Source organism: Doryrhamphus excisus, chromosome 13, assembly GCF_030265055.1.
Source record: "Doryrhamphus excisus isolate RoL2022-K1 chromosome 13, RoL_Dexc_1.0, whole genome shotgun sequence".
Classification (NCBI taxonomy): Eukaryota; Metazoa; Chordata; class Actinopteri; order Syngnathiformes; family Syngnathidae; genus Doryrhamphus; species Doryrhamphus excisus.
The window spans coordinates 13,740,017-13,767,661 of record NC_080478.1 but is presented as its reverse complement, the minus strand read 5'-3'; the positions used below and the strand labels follow the sequence as shown (position 1 = coordinate 13,767,661).

At 40.1% G+C, this 27,645-nt stretch overlaps 2 protein-coding genes and 1 long non-coding RNA gene across 4 annotated transcripts in view; 2 read left to right on the top strand and 1 right to left on the bottom strand.

Moving 5' to 3' along the window:
- ldlrap1b (low density lipoprotein receptor adaptor protein 1b) lies at positions 1-23,072 on the top strand. 2 transcript variants are annotated; one of them, XM_058090539.1, is made up of 10 exons: positions 1-246; positions 8,300-8,442; positions 9,673-9,785; positions 12,045-12,159; positions 13,335-13,407; positions 15,839-15,934; positions 17,501-17,634; positions 18,017-18,051; positions 21,178-21,209; positions 21,518-23,072. In XM_058090539.1, exons 1-10 carry the CDS (start codon positions 162-164, stop codon positions 21,562-21,564), a joined length of 873 nt encoding a protein of 290 aa, XP_057946522.1. In that variant the 5' UTR covers positions 1-161; the 3' UTR covers positions 21,565-23,072. The 2 variants fall into 2 exon arrangements, with proteins under 2 accessions (XP_057946522.1, XP_057946521.1); XM_058090538.1 differs by lacking the exon at positions 21,178-21,209 and having other exon boundaries at positions 5-246; positions 21,518-23,070.
- Positions 23,073-23,262: 190 nt separating this feature from the next.
- On the bottom strand, positions 23,263-26,259 carry LOC131140272 (uncharacterized). The gene is made up of 6 exons (XM_058090537.1): positions 25,947-26,259; positions 24,396-25,315; positions 24,207-24,322; positions 23,898-23,998; positions 23,710-23,800; positions 23,263-23,628 (listed from the first exon to the last, which is right to left on the bottom strand). The coding sequence occupies exons 2-6, from the start codon at positions 25,290-25,292 to the stop codon at positions 23,499-23,501; spliced, it is 1,335 nt and encodes a 444-aa protein (XP_057946520.1). The 5' UTR covers positions 25,293-25,315; positions 25,947-26,259; the 3' UTR covers positions 23,263-23,498.
- Positions 25,834-27,645, top strand: part of LOC131140275 (uncharacterized) — a 42,618-nt gene continuing 40,806 nt past the window's right edge. The window contains exons 1-2 of the long non-coding RNA XR_009132380.1: positions 25,834-26,052; positions 27,592-27,626. This is a non-coding gene — a long non-coding RNA (uncharacterized LOC131140275). The remainder of the gene's footprint in view (positions 26,053-27,591; positions 27,627-27,645) is intronic.

The window sequence follows — 27,645 nt, the reverse complement described above, 5'->3', positions numbered from 1 at the left end:
GTAACACCGCCCAGGGGGCAGAGCATGTTGATCTGCCATCTGTCCAACAACGGCTCGGAAGGAAGGTACAAAAACAGATGACAAAAGTTAAAGAGGAGGAGCGCCGTTTCGACACACTGTGTGAGGCTTGACAGGGGTTTTGCCCCACTTGACACCGCGACATGGACGCTTTGAAATCCGCTGGAAGAGCCATAATACGAAGCCCCAGCATCGCCAAACAGTCGTGGGGAGGCGGTAGACATAAAAGTAAGTACATGTAATGTCTACTAGGCGTCTGTTCATTAACAGAAGCCGCTAGCATGTGCTAACATGGCTTCGCCGAGCTAGCAGCACAGGGACAACCGGCGCGTATCTTAAAATCGCCAGCTGCACTTGTTGGCACAAGTTAAAAGTCAACCTGGTTGGTGTTTGACAGAGCAGCTAACTGCAACAAACAGGCGTGGACTTGAGTGGGCAATTAAAGTCTTATGCTTTTGAACTTGACAGCACCTCGTAGTTCGATAATGGACATCCGTTGAGTGGGGAAAGCAAGTTGACACTAGCCGTGCCCTTCCTATTATTGTCTCACGGGTGGTCGAGTATGCTTTACTGTTTGTCCACAGGGTTGCGTGGAACAAATCTCTTGGAGCTAAAAACCCGGTATTTGCCTGCCACGTCACGTCTGAGCTTTACAACAGAGGTACCGGCTGGGAAATGAGTGGCCGTATTTCTGGCATGGCCGTACAATCCTAGCAACCCACTGTTGCTAGGCGATTTCACCATGTAAAACAAAAATGAGTCAAATGAATGATCTTTCAACAAAGGATCTTTTTTAGAACTTTGAGTTTTCATTATCGCAAAAGCTACTTCACCTGTAGACGGTTATGACTCCATGCATCCTTTTTATACAGTATTTGCTCACACAAAGGGGGGGGTGTCCCATGCCTGACCTCTACCCTACACACACACACACACACACACACACACACACACAATGGTGCACTTGGCAGCAAGATGTCAGACAGTGTAATCAATGCTTTTGTGTGTGGAATCCTCTACAGTGGTCACACGCTTCAGAAACGATCCAAACACCATAAAAGAAATGCAATTGTAAAATTCTGAATATTAAAAATGTTGCAATCAAATTAATGGCAAAAAAAGCAAAAACAAACGTGAGAGAAATTCTGAAAGTTGATGCAACATAATAGAAGTTGACCAGGTTACCAGGAGAGCATGTTTTTGGTTTTGGATCATTTCTGTGTTTGAAGCGTTTGGATGATGATGCTGCGTGTTTGCCCCTATTGACTACTGCACAGTACTCCTCCCTGGGGGGGAATGATGCATGCTTCAGTGGGGATCGTCCACATCTAACCGGGCAGCGGTCAGAGAGCTTGGGGACCAACAAATGACTGAAACTGCAATGCTTTAGCGGCACCACAAGAACTGTGACTCAACTGGCCTTCAGGCTAAAACAGTACTAAAATATCGATTTCGGCTACAATTTATGCTGTTGCATAAACTTCCAAAGCTTTCATGATATTAATTTGAAATACAACAAATATTTGTGAAATTTTGTATGTGGGTGAGGACTTGATTTTGGGACCAAAAATAATTTAAACTTGGAATCTTATATTTAGAACTACGTGATGTATTAATATATACATACAGCTTTCTTCTTGCATCATCTGTTATTTGAAGCAAAGTCTTGAACTTAGGAGTATTATTGCTCTCCCCCATGTGTGGCCCTGGCTGGCCTTGCCAAAGGAGAAAAATCCCTTTGCTGGTGTGCAGGAGGTGTGTAGAGTTGCATTCTTTGTTTTCCACTGTAAGAGTGGGATTTTAGCAGCTTCCACTTTTGTTTTAATCAAACTGTCTATTTCTTGTACATGACTATTCCCATGTCAGTCTTGTGTCGCTTTGTGGGAAAGAATGCGACAACTGCAGTATGTCATTTCCTGTCTTTTTTTCAAACCGTTCATTTGGGTTTTGGCATTCTGCTGAGTTTACATTTTTGTCCTTCCCTGCTCTGCACTTATTGCTACCATTTTTTTTTACTAATGGTCAGGAGGATCTTTTTAGACGCTGCATATTGTGCTGTACTGAAATGAGTGGGAGACGGCAAAGCAAGCGTGTTACCTTGGTCAAGGATGAAGCTGGTTTGTCAATATTGAAATCAGGATATTTGCTCCACAGACTCCAGCAGATGGGTGACGAGGCGGGAGTGTGAGCGGAACCCATTTCAACAGCATCACGTTTAACACGTGCTGAAGACGTGTGATGGTGTTGATACTTTGACGACACTAGGAATTAATACTGTTTGGCGTGGCAAATGACTTACTTTTGACTGATTATATAGCTTTTTAAGAGTGAGAGAACCTGAAACTCATACAACTTCATAACTGCACAGGCAGTCTTTGAAATAAGTGTGGTAGATGCAATAACAAATGTGTTGAGTTGGTGTGCGTGGGCACACTTTACACCCTAAGATTTGTTTCACTTGTGTAAGTGACTTCAGTGTTGGCCCCATCCATGAGTGGTTGGAGGGGGGACACATGTTGCCTTTTTGGGATGTGCCCAGCCGGGTTCCATGGGTGCAGGCCCGACCACCAGATGCTTGCCATATCCCCGTTGTATCGTCAGCAGCTTTGGTGTGCTTTTGTCATCGCGGAATTCCTGGCCCAACTTTGTTTGTGTTATGTTGAAGTATTTATTATATGAAGATACGGTATGTGGGTTCACCACTTGTCCCTCAGTGCCTTTTGTCAAACCTGTTAGTCAAGCTCGTGGTACTTGAGGAGGTGGGGGTGTCTGGCGGATTGATCTGAGATTCTGATTAAGTTGATGAAGCAATCTCCTGGTCATCTTAACAGGTCCTCTGAAAATATTGCCCAATGAACACAAAAGACTATTAAGCTGCACACCGTGCTTTGTTTGGTTTGCACTCTAGAGTGTCGTCCTACATTCAGTTGCACTGTATTCGTGTAAAATAAGATGAAATACTCTGGTTGTTGGGGTCAGCCATTTCAGTTAAATATTTGATATAGCAGACGAACACAGTGATAGATGAGAAGTGAAATGAAGTTCATAGGATTTTCCGAAAGCGTGCATTAAGCTTTCATTTCAGTACAGACCTACCAACATTTACACCTCTATAGTACTCAACATGCAGTTTGACTCTTGAATATGTTGCCTCCATCTCTCTGTAAAGCGGTTAGCAGTGCTACTTGGCCCCACTGCAGTGCGGGCTCCTCGGATGTCCCAGCTAGCTGTTGGAGAGGGCATTTCTCTAAAATATGTCTACATAATCCACGTTGCTTGCCTGTTGTCATATATTAACTAGTGTTCACCTCACTGCACATTTTGAGGCTGGATTGTAAGAAAGTTGAGTGTATAAGACACAGTCAGAATACAGATACATGTGCCGCCATCTTGCACTGTCACGACGTCACGTCGCTACGAGGTATGTGATAACTTTGGGCAAAAATGTCATGGTATCATAATTACACCCTTTGAAATTATCGAAAATAATAGATTTTTCAACAATATCTTAGAATGTGATTGAAGTGGAACATATGTATTTAAAATAAATATACAAAGTAACAGAATTATTTCTAACTGAATAATAAATACAGCTTTTAATATTGTCTACTCTGGCTAATACTGCAACTCAAGTCACAACACCATAAATATTTACTTAAAATGCAAATAAATTCAAACAAGTGACTTCAGGGCACAACATAAATAATAATAATAATAGTATTTGTTTTGAAGCACTTGGATTCTGTATTTGCTGAGTGGGGATTAATTTGCTTGTGTGGTGACCCCAGGTTTCTGTTTCTGTTCTGGTTTCATAACCATGATTCTTGTTGAGTACATTCTGGCCTCAGATGGTCATCAGCTATAATCCTTGACTGGCAGGACCACTCATTCTACTTGGCTCCCTCTCCACTTTGCCGTTTTGGAGAGGGTTTAACACTCTGAGAAACATGTGTCGCCGTGTTTTGACATAGACTTTGCCTGTAAGACTTTCTTCCTCTGTAAATCCTTTTTTTACTAATCTGAAATCGTTTAGGAGGCAACCTAGCCATAGCCATTGAAGATTTTCCTTTTTATTTTGGGACATTTCTCCACTTGAACATGTCAGGACATACCAATCCTGCTGCGATAATGGATGAAACTAGAGGAGCATTTGGGTGCCTAAGGATATAGTAAAGAGGATACAGGCTGTTAGCCATAACTGGTCTCCACTGGCTGTGTGTCTTACTTACTTTGTATTGATTGTTCTGTCAGCTAGTCTGCCTGTAATCTTCTGTAGTAATGTTCTGTTTTTCTCACAGAAAGCCACACACCCAAGCTTTAAATAGTTTGTAAAACATTTCCTGTATCCGTTCCGTAGCAACTATCAATGAACAATAGTATTGGGTCATCCGTTGTACAAGCCAAGTCCAGTGACAGGTGCCCCACGTGTTAACTTCCTTTCAATCCGATAATGCTTTTGCAGTTGTGAATAGTGAACAATACGGATATTGGCACAAATCAGCCATACTTAAACTACTTATTTTGTAGTGTGGAATGTTAGAAAAAGCTTGATTAAGTGATACTACTCGGAGAACAATAATCAGCAACAGGAGGTATGAGGGAAACCAGATCCATTTACTTTTTAGCTAATGACTTCTTGTTGTACCCTTGGAGTTTCCCATGTAACACTGATTCGAAAACGCAATGAGTTTGGTCATATTAAACTTCCTCGGTTATGTTCCACCACAGCAAAACTTGTGCATGACAAGCTTTGCACTCTGCTGCTATACCTTTTTTTTAGGACATAACAAAAAATCACTGCTATCCTCCTCCGCGTCACTCCTACATTGGCACACGTTTTTACGATCATATCTAGCCGCTGTTGGATAGACATGTCTGGAATCAACTACTTGTGTCGTAGTGCCAATATTTGAGATTTTAGATGCAGGCTGGCATAATCTGATACTCATTTTATTGCCTAATATCTGATATAAATATTGGATCGGAACACACTTCTCTCTTTGACTAATATCCTCAACAAATAATGCTTGTCATTTGCGATATGCACTGGAATTAGCACATTATGATACAATACATACAATGAGTTGGTTAGAGCCACAGATTAGGCTGCAAGGGAAGTCGAAGATGTTGCATAATGAAATAATTTTTCCACAGTCTCTAAAATAATTTTATGCTATGTCTGTTTGCGCCTCCAGGTATCTTTCTTTGTCTGAGTCGGCAGTTTCTAAATTAACCTGCTGTCCCAATTGGGATCTAATAATGCCATTTCACAGTTGAAGCTGGTTGCTGATCCCGAAATAACATGAAGAAACTACTCTAACTAACCAAGTACTGGATCTAACCTAAAACAAGAATTCATAGGTTCTTTTTGTTGTGATTTTTAATCATCACAGAGGGAGCCATGGGCATCAAACCAAACCAAATCAAATCTAATAAACAATGATATTAGATTGAAAAAGATGAGGTCCAATGTGCTGTGATTCTCGTTGACGAGTGCCAGTACGACACTACATGCACTAAGCACTCAGAAGCACCGTTCAAATCTTAACAAGGCAATCTGTCACTATTACAGGTGTAGCTTCTGGAGACTGCTGGAGCTTTTGCCATAAAGGATAGGATAGGATTTATTTACATGCTGTTTTTTAGTTGCTTACTAATGTGCTCTCAGCTCTGGTGACTTGATTGTGTATCATTTGTCAATAAGAGCTTGAGCATATTTTGATTGATGTTGCTGGAGGATTTGGCACATTCTGAACATGACTTTTGCCTTACTGCTGGACATCCCATAGTAATAACTGTATTAGTTACAATGCGTAATCTGTTTATCTGCTATTTAACTCTAGTGGAATTCAACTGTCCCGTCAATTCCATTTTTGGAAGGCTGCAGTTAGATTACTGTTGGCCTAATTTAGTTTAGTTGGGATTTTGTAATTCCCCTCACCTTGTCTGTCCCCAGTTGCTTGTTCTTCATGTTTTATGACTTATATCCATCATTAGAATGAGGCATAACAAAGTATTTCATGCCAATGTTCTGCAGCATTTGTTACCACATTACTATGGGTTATTTACACAAAATGCGCAGTGTACTTAGCATCTCCAGAACATTTCTGATCCATAGTTTGTGGGATTAGGAATTAGGGTTTTCAAGTCCAAAGTCCACCGTATTCAACTAACAGCCGTTGCTGCAGATATGATTGGTTACATTTCAACATAACTGTAAATAATCCCTACTCAATGGTCAGTTTGGTTGTTTTCACAGGAGGTTCCTGTGTGTTGTACTTGAATAACATTGACAAAGTAAAAGGAAGCTTTAGTGCTGGAAAAACACAACCACCTCAAGGCACGGACCGTGTATTGTTATTGTGTAAGTGCTATAGAAAATGGATGGATGGAACAATTAATCGATGAATTGATGATCCATTATGCAAGTAATTGACAACTCTTTTGGTATAATATTAATCATTTTATGATTTTAAAATGAAAACATCTGATTTCAGTCTCTCAAATGTGAATTAAAAGAAATTCTTTAGTTGACTCATTCATGAAAGCAGACCTATTTTCACTTGGGAAAACAGTAATCAGCATTTTTGTCTCTTTTCTCATATCTTGTGGACCATACGACTAATTGTGTTTGGTTCAGATTGATTTGGTCTGTGCACGGCCTAACCGATTAATTAAAACGACATGTTTCTAATTAATCAACTCCAGAAAATAATTGTTAGTTGCAGCCCAAATGGAAGTAACACATTAATTTATTTGGTTCCATGAAGATTTGATCTGTTAAATATTTTCCATTCTCACCACCTCATTACAATGTTATGCATAAGTGAGTCTTTGTTGTGTATGTGGTGCCTTTTTAATTGTGTGCAGAGTTGGTGTGAACTGGGCAATTGTAAGCAGGATCAAGGCTTTGCCAGGACTGCAAAGTTGGTTGCCAATACGAGACCACTCAAACCAACGATTTTGACAAAATTATTCTTAAATGAAAATTGCACACCGTGATATTGAAAGCAGCTGGCATCCTACTCTCTAAAGGCAATCCACACCCATTGAGCAAATATCATTGCCCATTACAAGTTGTTTTTAAATTCAAGGCGGCATCACCCATGCGAGCCGTGCTCACTGGCCAAGCAGCCACAGCTCCAGCACAGCCAGTAAGCCTTTGAAGTTTGCACTAATCAGCATCAGTGCTGCAGTGAGATGCAGTGGAAGGCCTGGATGGGGGGTTGGTTGTGTAAATGCAAATGTGACCAATACGAACATAGATTATTACCATTCCATACAAAGGAGCTTGCTGGGTTTATGCTCCAGTCTAAAAATAGCACATTTTCCATCACACTTCAAAGTAATGTAAGTACTGTACAGTGTGTAATTTTCATTTTATTCAATTTGGACTAAATTGTTTGCAATCTCCTGGCAGCATGTGTGTGTACAGCAGTGGAAACTCCTGGCACTTGACTCGTTTCTTTTGTTCATTCATTCATGCGCTGTTACCTTCATTATAACATTTATCTTTGTCTGGGTTGCAGGAAAGTAAGAATGTAGCCGTGCTGACATTGAATAAGAGAATGGCTCCTGAAATTCACGTATTGCGGTCAGGTCTGGAACCAATTCACCATGATCAACGAGGAACAACCGTATATGAGTTTTAAATTATTTTATGCATCAAAATGTGTTTGTTGTTAACATTTTTGAGAATCAACTGCTGATGATATCACGTACGGGTGACACAGCTGACTTCCAGTCCCGGTTACCATTTTGTTAGTGAGCTAAGGATGCTAACAGGAGGTTTTGTCATAAAAATACAATACTTTTTTTTTTAAGCACATCACACATGATGGTTAATCCACTGACTTTGTGTCCACTTTGTGTCGCATAAAAGAGAAGTCGGCATGGTTATGTGGAAGTAAAATACAGAACATAATTATGGTTCCCCTGACATTTCTTTGCAGCGTTGGGGTTGGTTAAGCAGTATGGTTCCAAAGTCACTGAATGTTGGATGCATGGTAGGGCAGAAATTGGTGACTGATTTTATTTTGCGAACCTTCACTTTGCCTGAAAGTTTCAGTTCAAATAGACCATAACAAACACACATGATGACATTGACAGTCCTCCCAAATGTTCTTGTGTTGAGTCAGCCATCAGTTGATTGAGAGAAGTCTGTGCACTGCACAGTCAAGTGTTGTGACTCTAAAACAGGGCACTCCCCCAGGCTGACTTGGAGTACACAGTGTGGAATGTGTCACTGAGCGTGTATCTCATCAACATCTCTTATTTGCAGAGCTTCCTGAAAATTGGACAGACACGAGGGAAACCCTTCTGGAGGGCATGGTGTTCCAGCTCAAGTACCTGGGGGTCACAATGGTTGAGCAACCCAAAGGAGAAGAGCTGTCTGCTGCTGCTGTCAAGAGAATAGTGGCCACAGTGAGATACCACACACACACAAATATATATCTATCATTCCAAAATATATAGAGTAAGCATAAGAACATGATTGAATAGCATTCAAAATCGTGGGACAATGTTGAATGTTCTCCTCTTGCTTGTGTGGTTTTTCTCCCACATTCCCAAAACATGCATGTAATCCAGGTTGTACTTGGGATAGGGGTACACCCTGGGATAGGCTCCGGCATACCCGCAACCCGAGTGAGGATAAGCGGCATAGAAAATATATGGAGGGATGGATGTTTTTCTCCTGCTCCCGACTTGCTTGCTCTTGACCCCCCCTCGACACCCCCCCGAGGTTCAGGCTGACATTTAAATGAGAATGCAATTAGTTTGGACATTTGTTCAGTATATGGCTCAGACAGCTTTATCATGCTAGAAAAGGCTTACTGTTATTGGATCTGGCAGCTCGGGGGGATAATTTAGTTAGCGCTGAAACAATGGTAGAACTTAGGACTTTGAGATTTATGGCGAGAGGAAGGAAGAGGAGGCTTTTAATCTTCTCACCCCCCACAGTGAATGCACCCCAATGCAGGTCTACTAAATGGGATAATTTGTTTTTAGTGAATCAAACCATAAAATACCAATAGAATAATCCTAATATTGTGCCCCTCCCAGACATGTATACTGATAACTTCCTGCGCTGTGAACAATACCAATAACTGATAACTTTTTACAGCTATACATTTAGATTTAACTGTAGTTTGTGTACACCTGGAGGTAAGAACAACTCAAATGAAGTTTGATCTGACAAACTGTACTTGTGGATTTGTCCTTACCAAATACCAGGTATTGATTATTTTAGTAATCGACTATTGTACTGAATTTTTTTTGAGTAATCAGAAAAAAATTTGCTTGGTTAAAGAGCAATAATAAATTCACTGGAATTTATAAGTGAGCTCAGGGGAAGTTATGACCAGCCATTTACAGCATGTTACAAACCCATCTGCAGTACAATATTGCCTCATTGGAGCTGTTTTTTTTAATTGTTTATCTATTTTTTTCGATATGCCGTCATAATTCCTCATGTCGGCCTGCACCCCTAATAAATACCACAGTGTGAATCAAAGCGTTTTTATACCAATGCATGCATGTTTCCTTTTAAATGTATCTCTCATGTTACATCTTCTTAAATTGTGGAAGTCTAATTTTATCTGACTGTCTCGCTATAAATTACATATTGCTTATACCCGTTTGTCCTTCATCCAGGCCAAAGCCAGTGGAAAAAAACTCCAGAAAGTCTCGCTAACAGTATCCCCTCGTGGAATCATCCTTTACGACAGTGCCTCCAACCAGCTGATAGAAAACATTTCCATTTACAGGTCAGTCACTTCTTGACATGTTTTGAATTCATAATTCAGCTGGGCGGTCCTGGTTATTAAACACTGTCAGTCTCAATTTTATTTCTCAGACTAAAAGAATTTTTTAAATCACATGCCTATACCCATGCGTCACTGGATCATTTTGAACGATCAATAGGTGTGGCTCTCAGTGCATTTATGTGGATCTGTTAGCCGTATGTCTGTGTCTTGGGAGCCGCACAACAGCTGTATGACTGAGCTTTAGAGCAGGTATGACTGATTGACAAGCTCACATCCTCTCACACCCAGGTGACACATAAGTTAAACATTCCTACACTTCTCACAGAAAACTCTTGCCTGCCTCAGCCTGCATGGCCTATGTTGGCCTTAAGGTGAATTTTCTCCACATGTACAACATTATGATGTTGTATGGGTTATTTGTTTTGGACATAATTAACAAGTTACTCTAAATTCTGCACCATGAGATGCTACTTTTTTTCACACATTTTGAACCCTGCAGCTTAACGATGTGGCTAATTTATGGCAAAAATAACTACAGTTTCCATGATCACATTAAGGAGCATCAAGCATTACAACAACAATTAGACAATTCCGTCTATACAAGATTGGACCCACTAAATTTACAGAGAAAAACAGATTTGAACATACTAGTATAGCTATGAAAAAACAAATCATTACAAGCTTGTCAACTCATTTAAAATCGCATGTTGTCATTACTCAATATAGCAGTATGACTCGGTGTCACCTTACAAAGAAGGCTCTGTCCACCAGAGGGAGGTTGACATCATTGCAGCGCACTGGCAGGCACCAATGAATGAATGCTTTGCGTGGATGCAATGCATTACGGGGAAGAGTTTTTTTTTTTAAACTCTTATTGGTGCTTCTATTGTATATTTCCTAGCTACCTTGAGTGTTAAGTTGCTGTGTGATGAGTTAATGTATATACCGGTATAGAGTCTTCCAGGGGACACACTACCCGCGTTCAAAATAAAAGCACCGTTTGCTGTCTAAATGTTTAAACAAGAGTGTCATAAAAACATCTACATATGCATTTGGAATTGCATGGGTGAGTACGTACATCTTATGGATCTTTATGGATCCATTCATATCAAAGATATGGAATCCGGGGATTAGGTTTCAACTGTATTATGTCCAAAACGAATTAAACCATAACCAAAATTGTATGCATAGTTTCAGCATGGTTGTACGGTTACTGTTTCGCTACATGGCTGGGCCAAACACAGTTGTGCAGTCATTACCACTGCAAACTTCAACCACCATATTAACTTATCGTTAAACTAATAACTCTCTGGCTAGTAAAATTTTAACATAGTAGTAGTAGTGTCGTGTCAAGGTTGTTTATTTACAGAATACTTGTATTGCATTTCATTAGCTTGTTCAGGTATACTTAATGTTGTATGTCACTTTGGGTGTAATTGCAAGAAAGCTTTCCCATCTGATCTATTATGTCTCAGAGTAATTGTAGCTCAATTCATGATGGTGTTAATGCCTCAGCTTTACACCATTTATCTATATTAAATCTGCTCTCTGCAGTGTTGGGATTTATCCAAGTAACATTTCACTCTGAAAGGAGGACCGAGACAGAATGGTAAAACATCATTTCAGGCAGCCTTGACAACAGTTATGCTCATCAACCTGCCATTTTTTTTTATTGCTTGTTAAATATTATCTTCATTTTCCAAGTCTTTCTGTTTTTTTGTAGCGGAAGTGGAAGTCACCTTAGGTGGCTTTTTCATGTTTTCTGCCATGTCCTCAACACTGTGAAAACATAAAGGAGCTTCTATCTCCCTTGCCATCTCCATTCTCCTCCCTTGATATAGCCTAAGAAGATGGATGATCAGTCAAGGAAATGGATTTGACTAGACACCACATTTTCAAATGCCCTCCATTACAAACATTTGCTAAATATCTCTGTTGAAAGTATTAGGCTTCTGCAATCATTAAACTGCTCCAAACCTTTTCTCCTTTGGTCTTAATGATTTACTATGTCTGTACCATTATAAGATAAGTATGTTTGTCATCAATGTACATTGACGTTCACAGCACAGACAAAGGACACATTCATTATACTATTTCCTTTTATTGTTTTAAGTCTCCTCATCAAGATTTACAACACAGGTCGAAGGAGGTTTTTGGGAGTTTTTGTTTAGTAACGTTAGATGAAAATTTGGATGAAGTTACTTTAGGTTTTTGTCAGTGCATCATGGCTTTCTATAATGTACATGTTTTGTTTTTCAGAATTTCTTATTGCACAGCAGACAAAATGCACGATAAAGTATTTGCCTACATCGTCCAGAGCCAGCATAACGAGACTCTTGAGTGTCATGCCTTCCTCTGCACAAAGAGAAAAGTGGTAAGCGATTCAGACATTGTTTATTCCTTTTATGGAAGGCAATCACATCCATTGCTTTTGTGGAGGCTCCTTTTTGTTAAAAAAAACCCAACATGCATATTGTTGTTCAGATTCTTCACAAGAACCACACTCTTTTTGAAACGCTTTAGGCATTAAGTCAGGAGAAAGATGAGGAGGGAGAACATGTAGGGAAGATAGGTTGTCATCATTTCCTCCTTCCCTTGAGGTTTCCCTAGCAAGTGAGCCACACCCTCCTCTTCCTTCCCCTCACTAAATTAGCTCTTGCCGAAATGCCACGTAGCGTTCCATCTATATAAACAACAGGTCTTGGTGACTCGTTTTCCTTCTTGAAAGGAAGTTTGTATTTTTCTTTTAGCCGTCACTTCCTCTTTTACTCAATCCATAGCTCTCTACCTAAATATTCTTTCCATACGACGTACGTAAGAGCCTAGGGCAGGGGTAGGAAACCCATGGCTCTTTTGATGACTGCATCCGGCTCCAGACATGTTTTAACAGGATTTGAATTTGACATTTTCAAGTAAAACATTATAGAAAACACAGTGTTAAATGTTCAATATATAAAACTTTCTTATGCATCCATCCATTTTCTACTGCATTGTGGGTGGCCAGAGCCAAGTTCACCTGTCACCAAAACTCGATTATTACAGGATAAAGCAGTAACCTACTCAGGTCATTGATGGGTCAAGAAGTAGACGCCCCTTTTTTTAATCAAATAGTCAGCTCGCTAAATCTGCAGAGCCAACCCTATATGACAACAAAGATGGTAAAAAGAAAGGAAGATACGGAGTATGGTGCAAAACCATGCAGCACCAGACAGAAGTTGTATTATTGGTAAGAGGTATTTTATTTAATATAAATTATTATTATTAAAGAACATTATTAGAATTAAGAATAGAGAATTAATTCAGAGACTTATTATATTCTAAAATTGTTGGTCTTGCTTAATAATGCACACTTTTAAAATTATTCAATGTTAATATTTAAAATATCATCTAGCCCTAATGGAAATATAATTTTAAAATATGTAGCGTTCATGGTCCTCTTAGCCAAAATGGTTCCTGACCCCTGGCCAGAGAGTTAGGAGTTATTGTACAGTAGTTATCATTTGTCTTCCTTTAATCATTTCCCTCTCTGTCTGTGCTTCCTCCCAACAGGCGCAGGCAGTAACCCTAACAGTGGCCCAGGCTTTCAGAGTTGCGTTTGAATTCTGGCAGGCTGCCAAGGAAGGTACGCATGGTTGCCCCCGACCACAAGAGGAGTGTGATGCATGAGTGGACACGCCCCTCATATCCATTCCTCCCCCTACTTTTGTTATACTTTTCCTTAACCTTTCTTTTTTTTCTCCGATTGTATGCTCATACTACCAGGTTTCATACTGGCAATGTGGAGCACCTACACTCAATCAAAATCAATCACAGTCTATGGGCGTATAGAACATTTCAGAGGCACAAAATATTAGAACAGCTCTTGTTCAAAAACAATACAAACTACAACCACATACACATATTGTTATGGGTACCTCTTTGACATTATCAATCATTTGCATTGTGGCAAAACAAACATAACACTCAATGTTTACTGATCCAGCAATTTGATATTCTACGAGGGAACTAATCATAATCCACAAACACAAAGCAGTTCCTCTTTATGTTCAAATTATGTTGTTTAAAGTCTATTCAGAGTATCAACGGGGGGGAATGGTAGGAAAGAGCTAAGGTTATAGCCTCAGGCGTAGAGGTGGTTAGACTATTGTAAATCTGCCGTGCTGCCTTTCCGCTGAGAATACAAATCAGCTGATGATTTGTCGTCATTGTTTATTTATAGTTTTTTGTTTTTGTTGGCCAAATCATCCAACCTTTTCAGACCACATCAAGAGCACAGGCGTGTGTGCAGGCACCGCTGTGGACACAGCAGACAATCAAATTGCTGTGTAAGGAGGGTCTCTCTCACACACACACACACACACACACCGCTTGTTCTTTTCACACAGCTCAGCAGAACATTCATGTAATTTACTGCATATGTGACTTCATTTTAGATGATTGGTGGCAAGGAAGGTATCATATTTGTATCACTGCTTCTTGCCATGTTAGTCTTTTGTGTGTGTTGCTTCCAAGGGTACCTTGTGAATTAAGTGAGTTATTTTCATGAAGAGGAGATAGATGGAGGGAGAGAGGAGAAGGGTGGGTGTGTTGGTATAGTGAATCTGAAAGGAAATATGCTACTTATACTAACTTGTCTCATTTGAAGGCCCATTCATTCTTTTCCAATGCCGCTTGGGCTGTGCTGGAGCCTATCCTAGCTAATGCACATACATACGTTCACCTTTGGGCAATTTAGTCTCTAGTTAATGGAGGAAACATGCAGGTTTTTGGAATGTGGCAGGAAACTGGAATACACAGAGAAAACCAACACACGCATGAGCAGGACATGCAACCTCCACCCGGAGATACCCAAAGGCAATTCAACCACAGATATTCCTGATTTCATGACTGTGGCCACCGTGTGGCCCTCATTGGAAGGCAATCTTATTTATTCAGCCCTTTAGGAGACCACTTTTCAACCCTGCTGCCGTCCTCTACTTTGCGGACTAGAAGTCTGTGTCATGTGGATACATCACCATTTTGGAGATTGCTGTCATTTTCTCAAGATGGAAAGAGTGCAAGTGTCTCACCTTTTTTGTAAGCCTTTTCCTAAGCATACCCACTCTTAGCAAATATTAAAGAGGAATTGATGCTTACTGGTAGTTGGGTGTGGAAGGGAGAATATATGTTTTTAAAAATAATATATTTAGTGTGTTCCACTTGAATCAATTTCATTGAAGTTTCAAGGCAGCTGAGGCTTTGAACAGGATAAGGCTTTCTGTAGAAGAAACAGTAGGCAGGCAAAGACTTCCACCACCCACAGTGGTTCTGCGGAGTCGACCACATTCTCCTGACCCACATTCCTCTGCATATTACAGCTCCAGTCTTCTTCAAAACATATGTGCATTTATAGAATATTGAAGAAAATGACGTGTACTGACTCTTAACAGGCATAATCTTCAGATGGAGTTCTGTTTGTTGCAATCAAATCACAACCAGGACCTCGGAGGACAGATCGGTCAGGCTGCTTAGTCTCATGGAACAAGGAGTAGAATGCAGCCATGTGGTATTTTATTGTACTAGCTGAGAAAACACTACTACTATTGTTACTCTATTTAAGCATTTTAGCATCTTAGAAGTCTGACTAAGCATGGTGATATCGCTAGCACGATTGCTTTAACCTGTCAGGCTGCGTAAGTCCAGAGATTGGTGTATGCTTGTGGTATATTTTGTGAGGATGGGCACAGTTGTAAAGAGACTACTTTCTGGGATCCAAAAATACTATTCCAGTGAATCTGTTGCTGTGATGCACATAGCAGATTAGAAAAATAGGAAAAAGCGCTGACAATGGGGGTGATTGCCAATTTAATTTCAGCTCAATAATTATGCAAACCTTATCTCCCGATTATTCCTACTGATTTGTTTATCTCTATAACTGTTTTATATGAATATTTGGCGCATTTATTTGTCAGCGGCTGGCTGAATTGAGTCACAAGGGTAATCACTCTATTGTTACAGCTCTCCTGCATGTCTTTGTCCTCACCCTTTGGACACTTGTGTTTCCACCCACACAGAGAAGGAGAAGCGAGTGAAATCTGGTTCAGATGGTGAAGGAGCCAACAGCTCCCATTCAGACAGCTCAGCAAGCCTTGGCAGCCTGAAGGGAGGAGGTCAGTCCTGTCACCTAACATCATGCTGCCTTTCAAAAATGAGTATTCAGCCGCTTGTCAACGGTTGGCTTACACTGAGGCTGGAGGTCAGCTGACAGCCTGCGTCTTCTTTCTCCTCAGCTTCATTGTAATGTGCTGAAAATCACAACCGATTTAAATGTGCTTTATAATAAAACGCTGTTATGATTCATTCATGAGGAAAAATACAATATGACAGCATACACTTGTTTATAAATCGCAGAAGTAGCTTATGCTCTTTGTGTCACATTGTTCAAACTGATCCCTCAAACCACCCCGCAATGATTCCACTATCTGTGCCTTCTAAACAGGAAGTTGTTGACATCTCATTGAGCTAGACATCCTTGAAGGCATCATTAGCTGTGGGTATTGTCGAGGCTGAGATGAGGCGCATCCGGCTGCCAGTGGCACAATGGCCGCACAGCCATTCCGCTGAGTGTGTTTGTGCATGCCCTTTTGCTGTCACACTCTCCACATCAAATGCTCACATTTTTCCTTATTCATTTAATGATGGAGGGCGTGGAGATATGTGAAAGCATTATCTTTGTAACTCTCCCTCCAGCAGCATGGCCCACAGCTACAATGAAATAGAAAAAAAAAATCCATCCTGATGCTATTCTTGGGCTGTGCCACTGAAGGTGTCAAAATGAAGAAAGCCTAGAGGAATTTTGGGGTAAAAGGGGCATTTGGATTCTACTTTATGGCTCTGAGCAGACTATGTGCCATTGGGCTACCAGTGGAAAATATTCTTGTACTGTAAATACAATTGACATAATTGCATGGTGTAAGCCTTTGTGCGCCTTAAATGGCAGAGACACATTGGAGCCATCACAAGGTTATATTTATGCACCCTTTACTTGGCCAGATCCTACGACATGCCACTGAGTCAGGGAGACTCGGGATTAGTGACGCTGTTAGTGGTGAGTCAGCTTTATCCAGGAGACGTGACACTGTACTCTCTCCCAGCACCTTAACAGTTGCTGAGTGTTTTTTATCTGCAACCCACTTCTACTATAACAAATATAAGATCCATCATCATCCAAAGTGTCATTTATGTGACTACTTGAAAGTCTGTGCTGACAAAGGAGACAGTTTGATGTGAATTGCATTGCCAGGCAATGCAATTCTCTTTTTATTAAATGGCTAGGTCAGGAGAAGGTCAGTTAAGGATATTGAGTTTTGACGTTGGGAGTTTAGCTTCGCAGTAGTCCACAATGTTAGCATTAGAGACAGCGTGGAGTTTTTAGTGTTCTCGATGGACATCATTAACTGAAAGAGCAGTCTGAAATTAGGGTTGAGACACATTAATCACCAGGGAAAGCCATTATCCGCATAGCTCGTTACAGGTCATGGTGTCAACTTGGTGTAGTGAGGTTATTACAACGTCACATAATGCCCAGATGGCAGCCTCAATGAGATGCATTTAGGTGCTTAATAAGGAGAAGTGAAATTTAACATGTGGCATCACTGAGTTATATAGATGCTACTGTTATGTACAAATACCTGGTAAATGTGTACAATTATTATTTTTTTGTGTTTGTTTTTTAGATGTAGCTACAACAAAACTCCTGGATTTGGCAGAAGGGGCTGACGTAGCTTTGGTCCACTCAGGAACAATAGAAAATGAATCAAATCCCTTCATGGTGCATAATCGTGCAACTGAGAACAACAATACCGTTTGGGTAAGAAAAGAGTGGGCTGGTCAGTAAGTTTCAGCTGCAAAGGCTTGATTAGATGAAAAAACAGGAATCGCATGTTTGGATGATTGATTATGCAACTGTGCACCTGTACGGGGCCAACAATTCCTTGTTAGTAGAACCTTGTTAATTGTTAATATACAGTTTCAGAGGGAGAGAATAGATGTCACTCACTTATGGCTCTTCAATTACTTTTCAGTTGAGAATAGACAGAAATGGAAAGTTAGTGCATGCCAGGGAGTAGCTGAACTGTTAACCACAACTCATGCCTACTTTGTGTCAGTGGACTAAGTGGTAAGATAATACAGTAGGTGTAAGTAGACATTGTTACTGTGGCTTAGAAATGAACCATTTTTGTATCCTACAGGAACTCGAGGACGGTCTGGATGAGGCTTTCTCAAGGTAAGCAGATATGTTATTGTTAGCGGTTGCATAGATGTTGCCTATCTGACTCCCACCAACAGGCACGGCATGTAGGCCCCCCCGACACACTTGACACCTTCCCTAAATCATGCTGCTTTTGTATGCTAAAGGATGTATAGCACAAACTCACCGGAAAGTAACGTAAAAAATACACAGTAGTAGTGTTAATCTATATGTGTTGTATGTATACAGTAGTCTATTTCTCTTTATTTTGTTTATTGCAATTAATTGGTTCCAGACCACACCATGAAAAGTGAATTTCCATGAAGTAGCCTTATTTACAAATAGAAGATTTTTGTAGTTGGAGTATAGAAAACCTGTTTCCAACATTCTTAATACGGCTGACATAATTAAAGCCCTCTAGACATGAAATAACACCCCTACAGCTACCCTTACACTCATATTACTCAATATAGTAGACATAGTAACAGAAAATAAGACATATTAGACGTACTCGGACTCTAAGATTGGCACATGTATTTACTGAGGCAGCTATTTGTTCTTTTAAATTAGTTTACTATGTGATGCAGTGCAGTGTTGAATCAACCATAATTATGAATTGTGGTGTCAGTCAAACATTGTAATTGTGCGTCTTGTGCTTTGAGTGGCCACACAGTCGGGAGATCGGGAGGACCTGTGTTCGAATCTTCACTTGGGCATCTCTGTGTGGAGTTTGCATGTTCTTCCCGTGCACTTTCTCCATGTACTCCTATTTCTTCCCACATTCCAAAACATGCATGTTAGGTTAATTGGCAACTCCAAATTGTTCATAGGTATGAATGTGAGTGTGAATGAATGGTTGTTTGTCTATATGTGCCCTGTGATTGGCTAGCGACCAGTCCAGGGTGTACCCCACCTCTCGCCCAAAGACAGCTGGGATAGGCTCCAGCATACCCCCACGATCCTAGTGAAGATAAGCGGTATAGAAAACGGATAGATGGATGAATGGAAGATCTTGTGCCTTACAGTTGATGTTTGAAGTTCTTCTGCCATCTAGTGGTTGTTGTTTTAAGTGCATTGTGTTGAAGAGATGAATTCGGATACAATATCATTTTTTGATGTGTATTAGGTTGATTAGCATTTCTCAAGCTTGCATTCACCATGCATCGTGTCTCAGTACAACTGACCAATTTAGTATGTATCATAAGAGCTATCACATGTGTCGGTGTGATCAGCTGCTCTTGCATGGTTCATTTGTTAATAGCTGTTTATTCTTAACCACCATGAAGACTCATTGAGGCCTCATTAGTGCATGAATTTCCCCAGAGTGTTTGCTTTCATTTGGTGAAGGGGGAGAGGCTCCACATTTTGCGCAATGACACATTTAGAGGCATATTTTTTTTGTTGCTTTGTTATGATGTGATTGTCTCCACACACTGTAATTACACTGCAACATTGTACATCTCCTACACTGCATTTAATGAGGATGCTCCTGGTATCAGCACACTTGGATCTATTCTCAAATTGAAGGTTGCTTTAGAGCCAGGTTGGTGGTTTTGTCCATCAGCATAAGGTGGTTGAAGTGGCAGCAGAGATTATGCCCTCCCCCCAAAGTGAGGGATGTGGGCGGTGGTTTCCTCATACAATCGACATGTTGGACAACCTGTGCTACAAACATATATTGCTTCATGATACATTATCCTAAGCATCATAGTGTATATGTCATGGCTTCATCACACTCAAATGTATTAACTATACCCTTTTGTATACACAACTGTATTGTCTTTCTATTGTCTTGTGGTTTTATATGACCATGGAATTTATTATGCCTTCCTTATAAAGGGGACTGCACTGCCCTCTACTGCCCAGATAGTGTCCATCCATCCATTCATTTTCTATACCCCTTATCCTCACTAGGGTCATGGGTATGCTGGAGCACATGCTATTACATCGGCTCTATCCGGCTATCCGCCCCGGCATGTCTGTCCTGCTTGATAGACATGCTGGGGCGGAGTCTGTAGTCGACTACTACTATCTGAGCCAACATGAGAGATTTTAGATGCAGGCCAATATAATCCCATACTTGTTTTTTTTTTTTTTTTTACTGATATCGACTCGATATCCAATGGGCAACAAGATTGGGACACTCCTAATCTTTATCCTTAATGATGATAATAATGATAATAATAATAATAATAATAATAATAATAATAATAATAATAATAATAATAATCGAGTGGTTAGCGCGCAGACCTCACAGTTAGGAGACCAGGGTTCAATTCCATCCTCGGCCATCTCTGTGTGGAGTTTGCATGTTGTCCCCGTGCATGCGTGGGTTTTCTCCGGGTACTCCGGTTTCTTCCCACATTCCAAAAACATGCTAGGTTAATTGGCGACTCCAAATTGTCCATAGGTATGAATGTGAGTGTGAATGGTTGTTTGTCTATATGTGCCCTGTGATTGACTGGGCGACCAGTCCAGGGTGTACCCCGCCTCTCGCCCAAAGACACCTGGGATAGGCTCCAACACCCCCGCGACCCTCGTGAGGAAAAGCAGTAGAAAATGAATGAATGAATGAATAATAATACATTTTATTTGTATAGCGCTTTTCAGAGTACTCAAAGACGCTTTACAGTAGAGAAAAAGAAATAAAAATAGAGTTGAGTAAAAATTCAGTAAAAGATGCATTAAAATACAATATCCATACATTCATTCAGAGCTAAAAACAAGGCTAAAAGCGGGGCGGTAAGCAGTCAGGTATAAAAAGTTAAGACATTTAAACGGATTTAAATAGGTGGGTTTTGAGTTGTTTTTTTGAAGGTGAGAAGGTCGGGGCAAGCACAGAGTGAATGGGGCAAAGAGTTCCAGAGGGTGGGGGCAGCAATGGAGAAAGCTCTGTCTCCCCAGGTTCAGAGCTTGGTCTTACAGGAGAGTGCGAAGGAGCGAAGGTCACAATTGTTGAGACCATTTTCATGACTCCCGTATAAAATGGCATATTTTCCCTGTTGTGAACTTGACCATGTCCATTTGTCTGTGGAAATGTTTTCAATAACAATCAGTTATTATGCCTCACACAGTGGCTTTTAAAGTGGGTTACTGCACATGCGTGTATTTAGAAAAGATTTAAACTGTCACCTGACTTGCTATGTTTGACCACTTCCCCAGCCGCAGTCTGGATAGCTTTGAATCCTGCTCAGGTAACAATGTCATTCACTGAATGTAGTGGCAATCACCTCATTGTCCTCCTTCATCTGTCTGGATAGTCATGTGACCACATCCATTACTATACGTTTTCCTTCAAGGACAAAACAAAAACCATTAGATGGAGGTCGAGATGTAGAAGGGAAAGGTTTCATTTGAAATTGACCCATCATCATGTGTGGTTTCTCATCTAGATTTTTAAGGAGTCATTGAGTTTATAATTCATCTTTTATCAATATGTGTTCATAAATGTGCATTATCATGTCCCAGTCTCATCTTGTCTCTCCGTGTTGTGTCCCTACAGACTCGCTGAGTCTCGCACTAACCCCCAGGTCCTGGACATTGGGGTAAACCCTCAGGATTTTACCACTGACGAGTGCCTGTCCCCAGGCAAATGGGACCAAGAGGACACAGACTTTCCAGCACAAAAAGACTCTCTGGGGTTCTAAATAAAGGCCTCCCCTCAGATAGCCGACCGCCAAGGGGGAAAAATAACAAGGAATGCCGGCAGGTTCTCCGCCCGTACCCTGAAGATCGGTGACGTCTTCTGATTGGCTCAGACTGGCGTTTCTCAGGTGCTTCTGCATCTACACAACCAGAGAAGGTTGACATGAGCAGGCTTCGCACTCAACAAGCCAAAGCAATATAAACCACTTTACCACTTTATCTGTACAAGATCATGCACCAAGTCACCATTTGTTTGTTACAGTCAGTATATTGGTTTTGGTCTCTCAGCACCTCCTTAGCCAGTCACTGCATGTGTTGTGCTTGTTACGTTTCATTGTTTTACACCATGTTGGAATGGAATATGTGTATTTGATAGAACTTATGGCATGGCAACTATAACTTTTACCACAAAAGGTCATGATCAACAAGGGTGCTGTCATTATTAAGGATGGAGATGTTTAGTCTGATTGGAGATGGAGACAGATTGATTTCACTGGTGAATATCACCAAAGCACCAAAACTCACCTGTATTGGGCAAAACTAGTTACCTTTGTGCCCCAAGGCTCCTCCTGCCTGTCATAGGGCAATACAAGCTTTAAGGAAAAGTGTGTATGTGTAGGTCAAAGTGTGTGTGCTTGAAAGACAAGACAATCCTTTTTTTTTTTTTGGTCCCAAATGCAAAATCTATTTTTGCACTGTGCATGTATCCATGTTTAAAAGCACATACAGTGTTGTCTAAGGGAATTAAATGTCAAAGTAATTATTTGTGTAAGACATGTGTCTTCATTAATCTACAGTGGATTAACCTTTTCTGCATTATAAAAATATGGTGCATTTAGTGACTTAATTTCAAAGTTAAGTCTATAAATAAAGTGTACCACAAAGACATTTGTGCAAAAACAACAACAAAATAAAAGTCAAAGCCACTTCATTAAAATACAACATCCAAAGGGTAACCACTGTTTGGATAAAGTGCTGCATTGACTTTAGGATATTTTAAAACATCCCCGTGTTTTTACACTTTGTTTCATGTATGAAATTAATTCATATTAATTTTATTTGCTTATGTATATCTGTTCTTGTTGTAAACTACATTTTAGATCAAATCGTGAATTTTTTTTAACATATCTTAGATTTGTATTTTATGCTGAATGCTCAATTTGTTTGACCATGTCCAGAAAGTTTAACTTCATGAGGTTTCTATTGCTATATTAAGTTGTGTATATATATATATATATTTTTATGTTTCTTCCAGCACATCGTACAAAGAGGTCGCTTCCAATGAAATATTTTGTAATATCCCGTGAGGAAGAGTAACAAAACATTGTAATAATTAAAACAAACTTTGTATTCATAAAGTCACAGTGTATTATTCAGCAATGGTTTAAAAAAAGGTCACAACATGAAGTAATTTTTTTTGGTTGGCAAATAAATATGTAGAAAGCAAATACAATTGTTTTACTTGACAGTTTTAACCACTGATTGTACAAATTCAGATGTACTGTAAAACCAAAAGGTCAAGGAACTCAAAATGATTTCAGTTCAATTATTTATTTCAAATCCAACAAGTAAAATATAAATTCTTCTGCATTCAACAAAAACCAAACATTTTAATGACTTGTTTGAAATGACAATTTCTTGTATTCAGTGGAATTTCAAATTCAACTATAGCAAACATTATTCCTTGTCACATGCAATATAAAGTCTTCTAACTATATTTAAACTCAAACAACAATACACTGCACACATTTAGAATAGAAAAATAGTACAAACATATAAAAAAAAGTGCAAACACAACAGCTATTATAACTTGAACAATAAAAAAGGGCTGGTGTCAGTTAGGGGAATGTACTTCTTTCAAACACTTTCGGCACCTTGTCAAAGTGCTTGTGTGTTAAGGAGTTTTTGGCCTGCCACTTGTAGAGTGTCATTTTTGGTATGACTTTCCCCAACCGTGCTTGGTAGTTCCTGAAAGACACACCCCAAAGCTTTATGGTTCAAATTGTGCAACCTCTTAAAAGTTGAAAGAAAAAGAAGGCAAAATTGTACCTGCATGTTAGGTCGCAGGGATGTCGCCATCGTCTCCCGGAAGAATCACGTCCGACTTGTGCCATCAGGTTCCACAGTTCACCAACAGCATCTTGAGAAATACAGCAATAATCAGAAGTCAGTAGTGCATAGATTTCCGCTATTATGCACCCTACGTTGAGACTGGAGTAGAGAGGTCATGGGAGTACCTGGAGCAGCACCAGAACCCTCATTGATGTGTCTCAGGACTGACTGGACATATACTCCTTTCTCTCTCTCCCAATCCTCCACAGTGTTGAAAACCACTGGCCTACAAAAAACATCAATGACGGCTTGGCAGAAATATTACCCACCAAGTTTACAGTTGACACCGCATCATGGTATCTTATTTAGATGCATAACATATTCCACTTCATGAGATTGTGCAGATTTTCTCTTAATATTGCAGCCAACCATTGTAACCAATGGAATGTGGGTGTGGCTCTCCCCGAGGGAACTGATGTCCCAACAGTACCAACCTCCTGGATGTGATGTAAACTTGTCCCGTACTTCTTTCTGAGTCAGACTTGGTGGAAGTTGCAGCTTGTCTAACACTGGGGTTGTCCTGACGAGGAATCTGCACCACTGATTTCACCTAAAAAAAATAAAAAAATTAATGCATGATGTGAACAATGACCATCAATACACCAGGGTCCTCTACTGCTTACCTGAACTTGGAAACTGGTGTCCGTATCAAGTGTACTGTCCTCTTGTAATGATTGGGTCTCATTTGGCATCACCTCCACTCCCGACCGATTCCCATTAGCCTCACCCTCATTCGTACATATAGATGATTCCATAATGGGGGGACCGATATTCCACACCTCCTCTACAAAGTCCCCTAATGGTTCCACAGGTGAATGCCATGAGAACCCACCTAGAGTGGAGTCTTGTTCTCTCATTGCAAGAGAGAAACCGCATCCTTTCTGTGCAACCTGTGTTGCCTTCTGTAGCTCAGAAGCAAGCTGGAGATTATCTTCAGCCACCTTTAGAGGTGGACTGGAGGTAGGTGGGGTCAGCATTGAGGGAGTGAGGCACATGGATAAATATCCGTTATCCTCATCCTTATGTTTTACATTCGGAGTACAAGTGTCTGAGGGTTTGACGGACAAGAGGTCATCGGCATCAGTGGCAGGTTGCTGTTGTAAGTTTTCATCCTTAAACATGCAAGGATCAATCCCCTTGTGATCACATCGTGTTGGGGTTGACTCACACGCAACATGTCCTGAGCTGCTTGGCGTTTTAGCCAACGATGCGGCCTGGGATAAGACTAAACGGGAGCGTTGTTTCACTGGAGATCTGCAAAACACGGAGAAGCAATCCGGCTTCAACGCCTTTGGATTGAATTGTTTCTTAGCAGAGGTCTTGGAGCGGTTTTTCGGGTGGGAATCATCTAATTTCCGCTTTGTCGCACCACTGTCGACAAGCTCAAATTTATAATTAATGTATGGTTCAGGGAAATTGGAAAGGCTGCTTTTGCCAATGTTAATCCTGGAGTACATTGACAAAGGCTTAAGGTGTTCGTTTTTTTCCGGAATGATTGTGGCCTTCTTTTGAGATTGCATGTTTGTTTGTATTTAATCCATATCTGTTAAGAGAATAAAAGAAAAACATGATCAGTTAAAATGCAACATCATTGTTTTTTGAAAGCTACGACATAATGTGTACATTTATAAAAAGGTACAGTGGTGCAAACATGCAGCATTGTCCAAATGGATTTTTCATTGGAAGCATTTCCCCATTCCATCTGTTATATGGCGTTTTGATTTTTTGTTATTGCAAATAATTTAAAGACCAAATGAAATAGCGTATTAATAGAAAAATATATGCATGCTTTTGCACAAAAGCTAAATAACAAAACAATTAACTAGGTTTAAATCACAATTAAAGCTGATAAAGCCATTGATCCAATGGGTTTGTATGTCGGATATGGGGTAGTCCAAATTTGACCGATAAAGTAAAAGAAAAAAACAGCCACAACATAAGTACGATATAAGTAATTTAAACGTAGAATAGTGCAGTTACAATGTATAATATTTTATTTCCAAACAATAAGTCAGAAGTTGGATTTCAAATGAAGTGCTCAACAGCCAGGCGCGCGTTTGTGTTGCCATTAGCTATCGAGCACCTAGCTAGGCGGCGTTAGCTCACGCCAATTCATGACTAAAGGCGGCTTTGGCGCCAACAAGAAGACATTTGCGACATGAAAACAAACTTACCTGATGTTAGATACCCACAAACATTTAGCCAACTCAGTGGAAGGCACTTCGTCTCTAAAATAACCACGACGGCGACTTGTGCGGAACCACCCTCTGTTACTGCCAGGTACGTGGTATTCAAATGTTCAGAGGTGGGGTCGCTGTTGAGGTTCATGAGTTTAATTGCGATATTACCGTTATTTGTAATACTTGGTTCTGCATTGACATTGTAGGAATGTGTCATAGGGACGTTTTAATGAGCTAATAATTTTAGATAGTCAAAACTTAAAGGCAGCAAAACAAGCTAGAGAGGAAATCATTTTTGTGACAGCTGAGACCACACTGCCATTTACTGGCCACTGTTGCCAACCCCTTCAGTAACAAAAGTAGCTATTGGCTGACTGAGAAGTAGCTAGATGTCGCGAGGAGAGACAAAAAGTAACTAATTACGTTTAGACCTACAAAAAAAATAGACCTACAAATAAACGTGCCTCTTCGTTTGTTAATTTAAATTGGGTATTACTTCATCAAAATAAAATTATTTTTAATATTTTATCTCAGCTACTGCTTAGACAGCATAATAATTACACCCACACTCGGAAATTATCGTACATACCCACTGCGATGTTGCCCGTGACCATCTACTACTATAAAATATGTGTCTATAGTGTATCTTATATTTTGTAATATCTCACCAAGCAAAATAGCAGACCGCTGTGATCGAAACAAGACAAACTTTGCATTTATAAGGTAAAGGTTAAACTAACTGCACTGTTGAAAAAAAGCTGCGAGTGGCAAAACAGCGCCCTCACCTGGCTGTTAAGACACACGTGAGAATATGCACAACATCAGGCGCAAGTGCAGGATGTACAATAGTAATCAAGTGTACTACTCGCTACTTGTGTGTGTCGTGACAGAGCATGATACCCTTCCTTGGGAAATCATTTCGTCGTGTACTGTATGTTCTTTCAACAGCATCGCCTTTTGATCCAGGACATGACAGGCTTGCACATGTTAACTGCAGTGAACATATTCATCGATAGGGGGAGCTGTGAGCCCATCTAATGCAGCGAACATGACCTCTTACAGGACTTGGTGTAATCCAATGATCTCTTCCTTATGGTGTCAGGCCAGCTCAGTGAAGCATGCTATGTTATGTATGAATATTTTATACGCTCTGTTTGACTTGACATGCTGTCTCATGTCGACCGACAAACACACCCGTAAATAAATAAATAAAACATAAACTCCCAATCATTACCAGCGTGTTTACAGATTTAATTCAGGTTCTCACATGGAGGATCACCATTCTTAAGAATGTAATTGCACTGATCACTTCTGTTATTATTGCCGATGATAATGAAGTGACTTAAGATGATAAGGTACAGTTTTTAACCGGGCTATTAGTTGAGCTATTCTACAGTGTAGAGCTGCACACCACAACAATAAACATACCGTTCACTTAATACGTCTCAAACCATGACAATCAAAAGTATAGTAATCATCATTGTCTTTATGTATATTTTTATACATACTGGATAATGTCAATTCTCATGTTGAGTGCCACTACAAACCGTTCATATACAATTAAAAGGATGTTCATACAGTATTTTCTTCCTGTACATTGCCAAATGTGTTATATTTTATGTTATTTCCATTCTTCCAGGGCAAAAAGGCTGACCTACAAATGCAAAAATGCAGGTATGACCTCCATATGTAT

Coding starts and splice junctions, on each gene's coding strand:
- LOC131140272 (XM_058090537.1), bottom strand. CDS start 25,292: ATGCAATCTCAAAAGAAGGCCACAATCATTCCGGAAAAAAACGAACAC. Junction 24,323..24,395: donor ACACCAGTTTCCAAGTTCAG/GTAAGCAGTAGA, acceptor TATTTTTTTTAG/GTGAAATCAGTGGTGCAGAT. Junction 23,629..23,709: donor CCCTGCGACCTAACATGCAG/GTACAATTTTGC, acceptor TGTGTCTTTCAG/GAACTACCAAGCACGGTTGG.
- ldlrap1b (XM_058090538.1), top strand. CDS start 162: ATGGACGCTTTGAAATCCGCTGGAAGAGCCATAATACGAAGCCCCAGC. Junction 8,443..9,672: donor TCAAGAGAATAGTGGCCACA/GTGAGATACCAC, acceptor TCCTTCATCCAG/GCCAAAGCCAGTGGAAAAAA. Junction 12,160..13,334: donor TCTGCACAAAGAGAAAAGTG/GTAAGCGATTCA, acceptor TCCTCCCAACAG/GCGCAGGCAGTAACCCTAAC.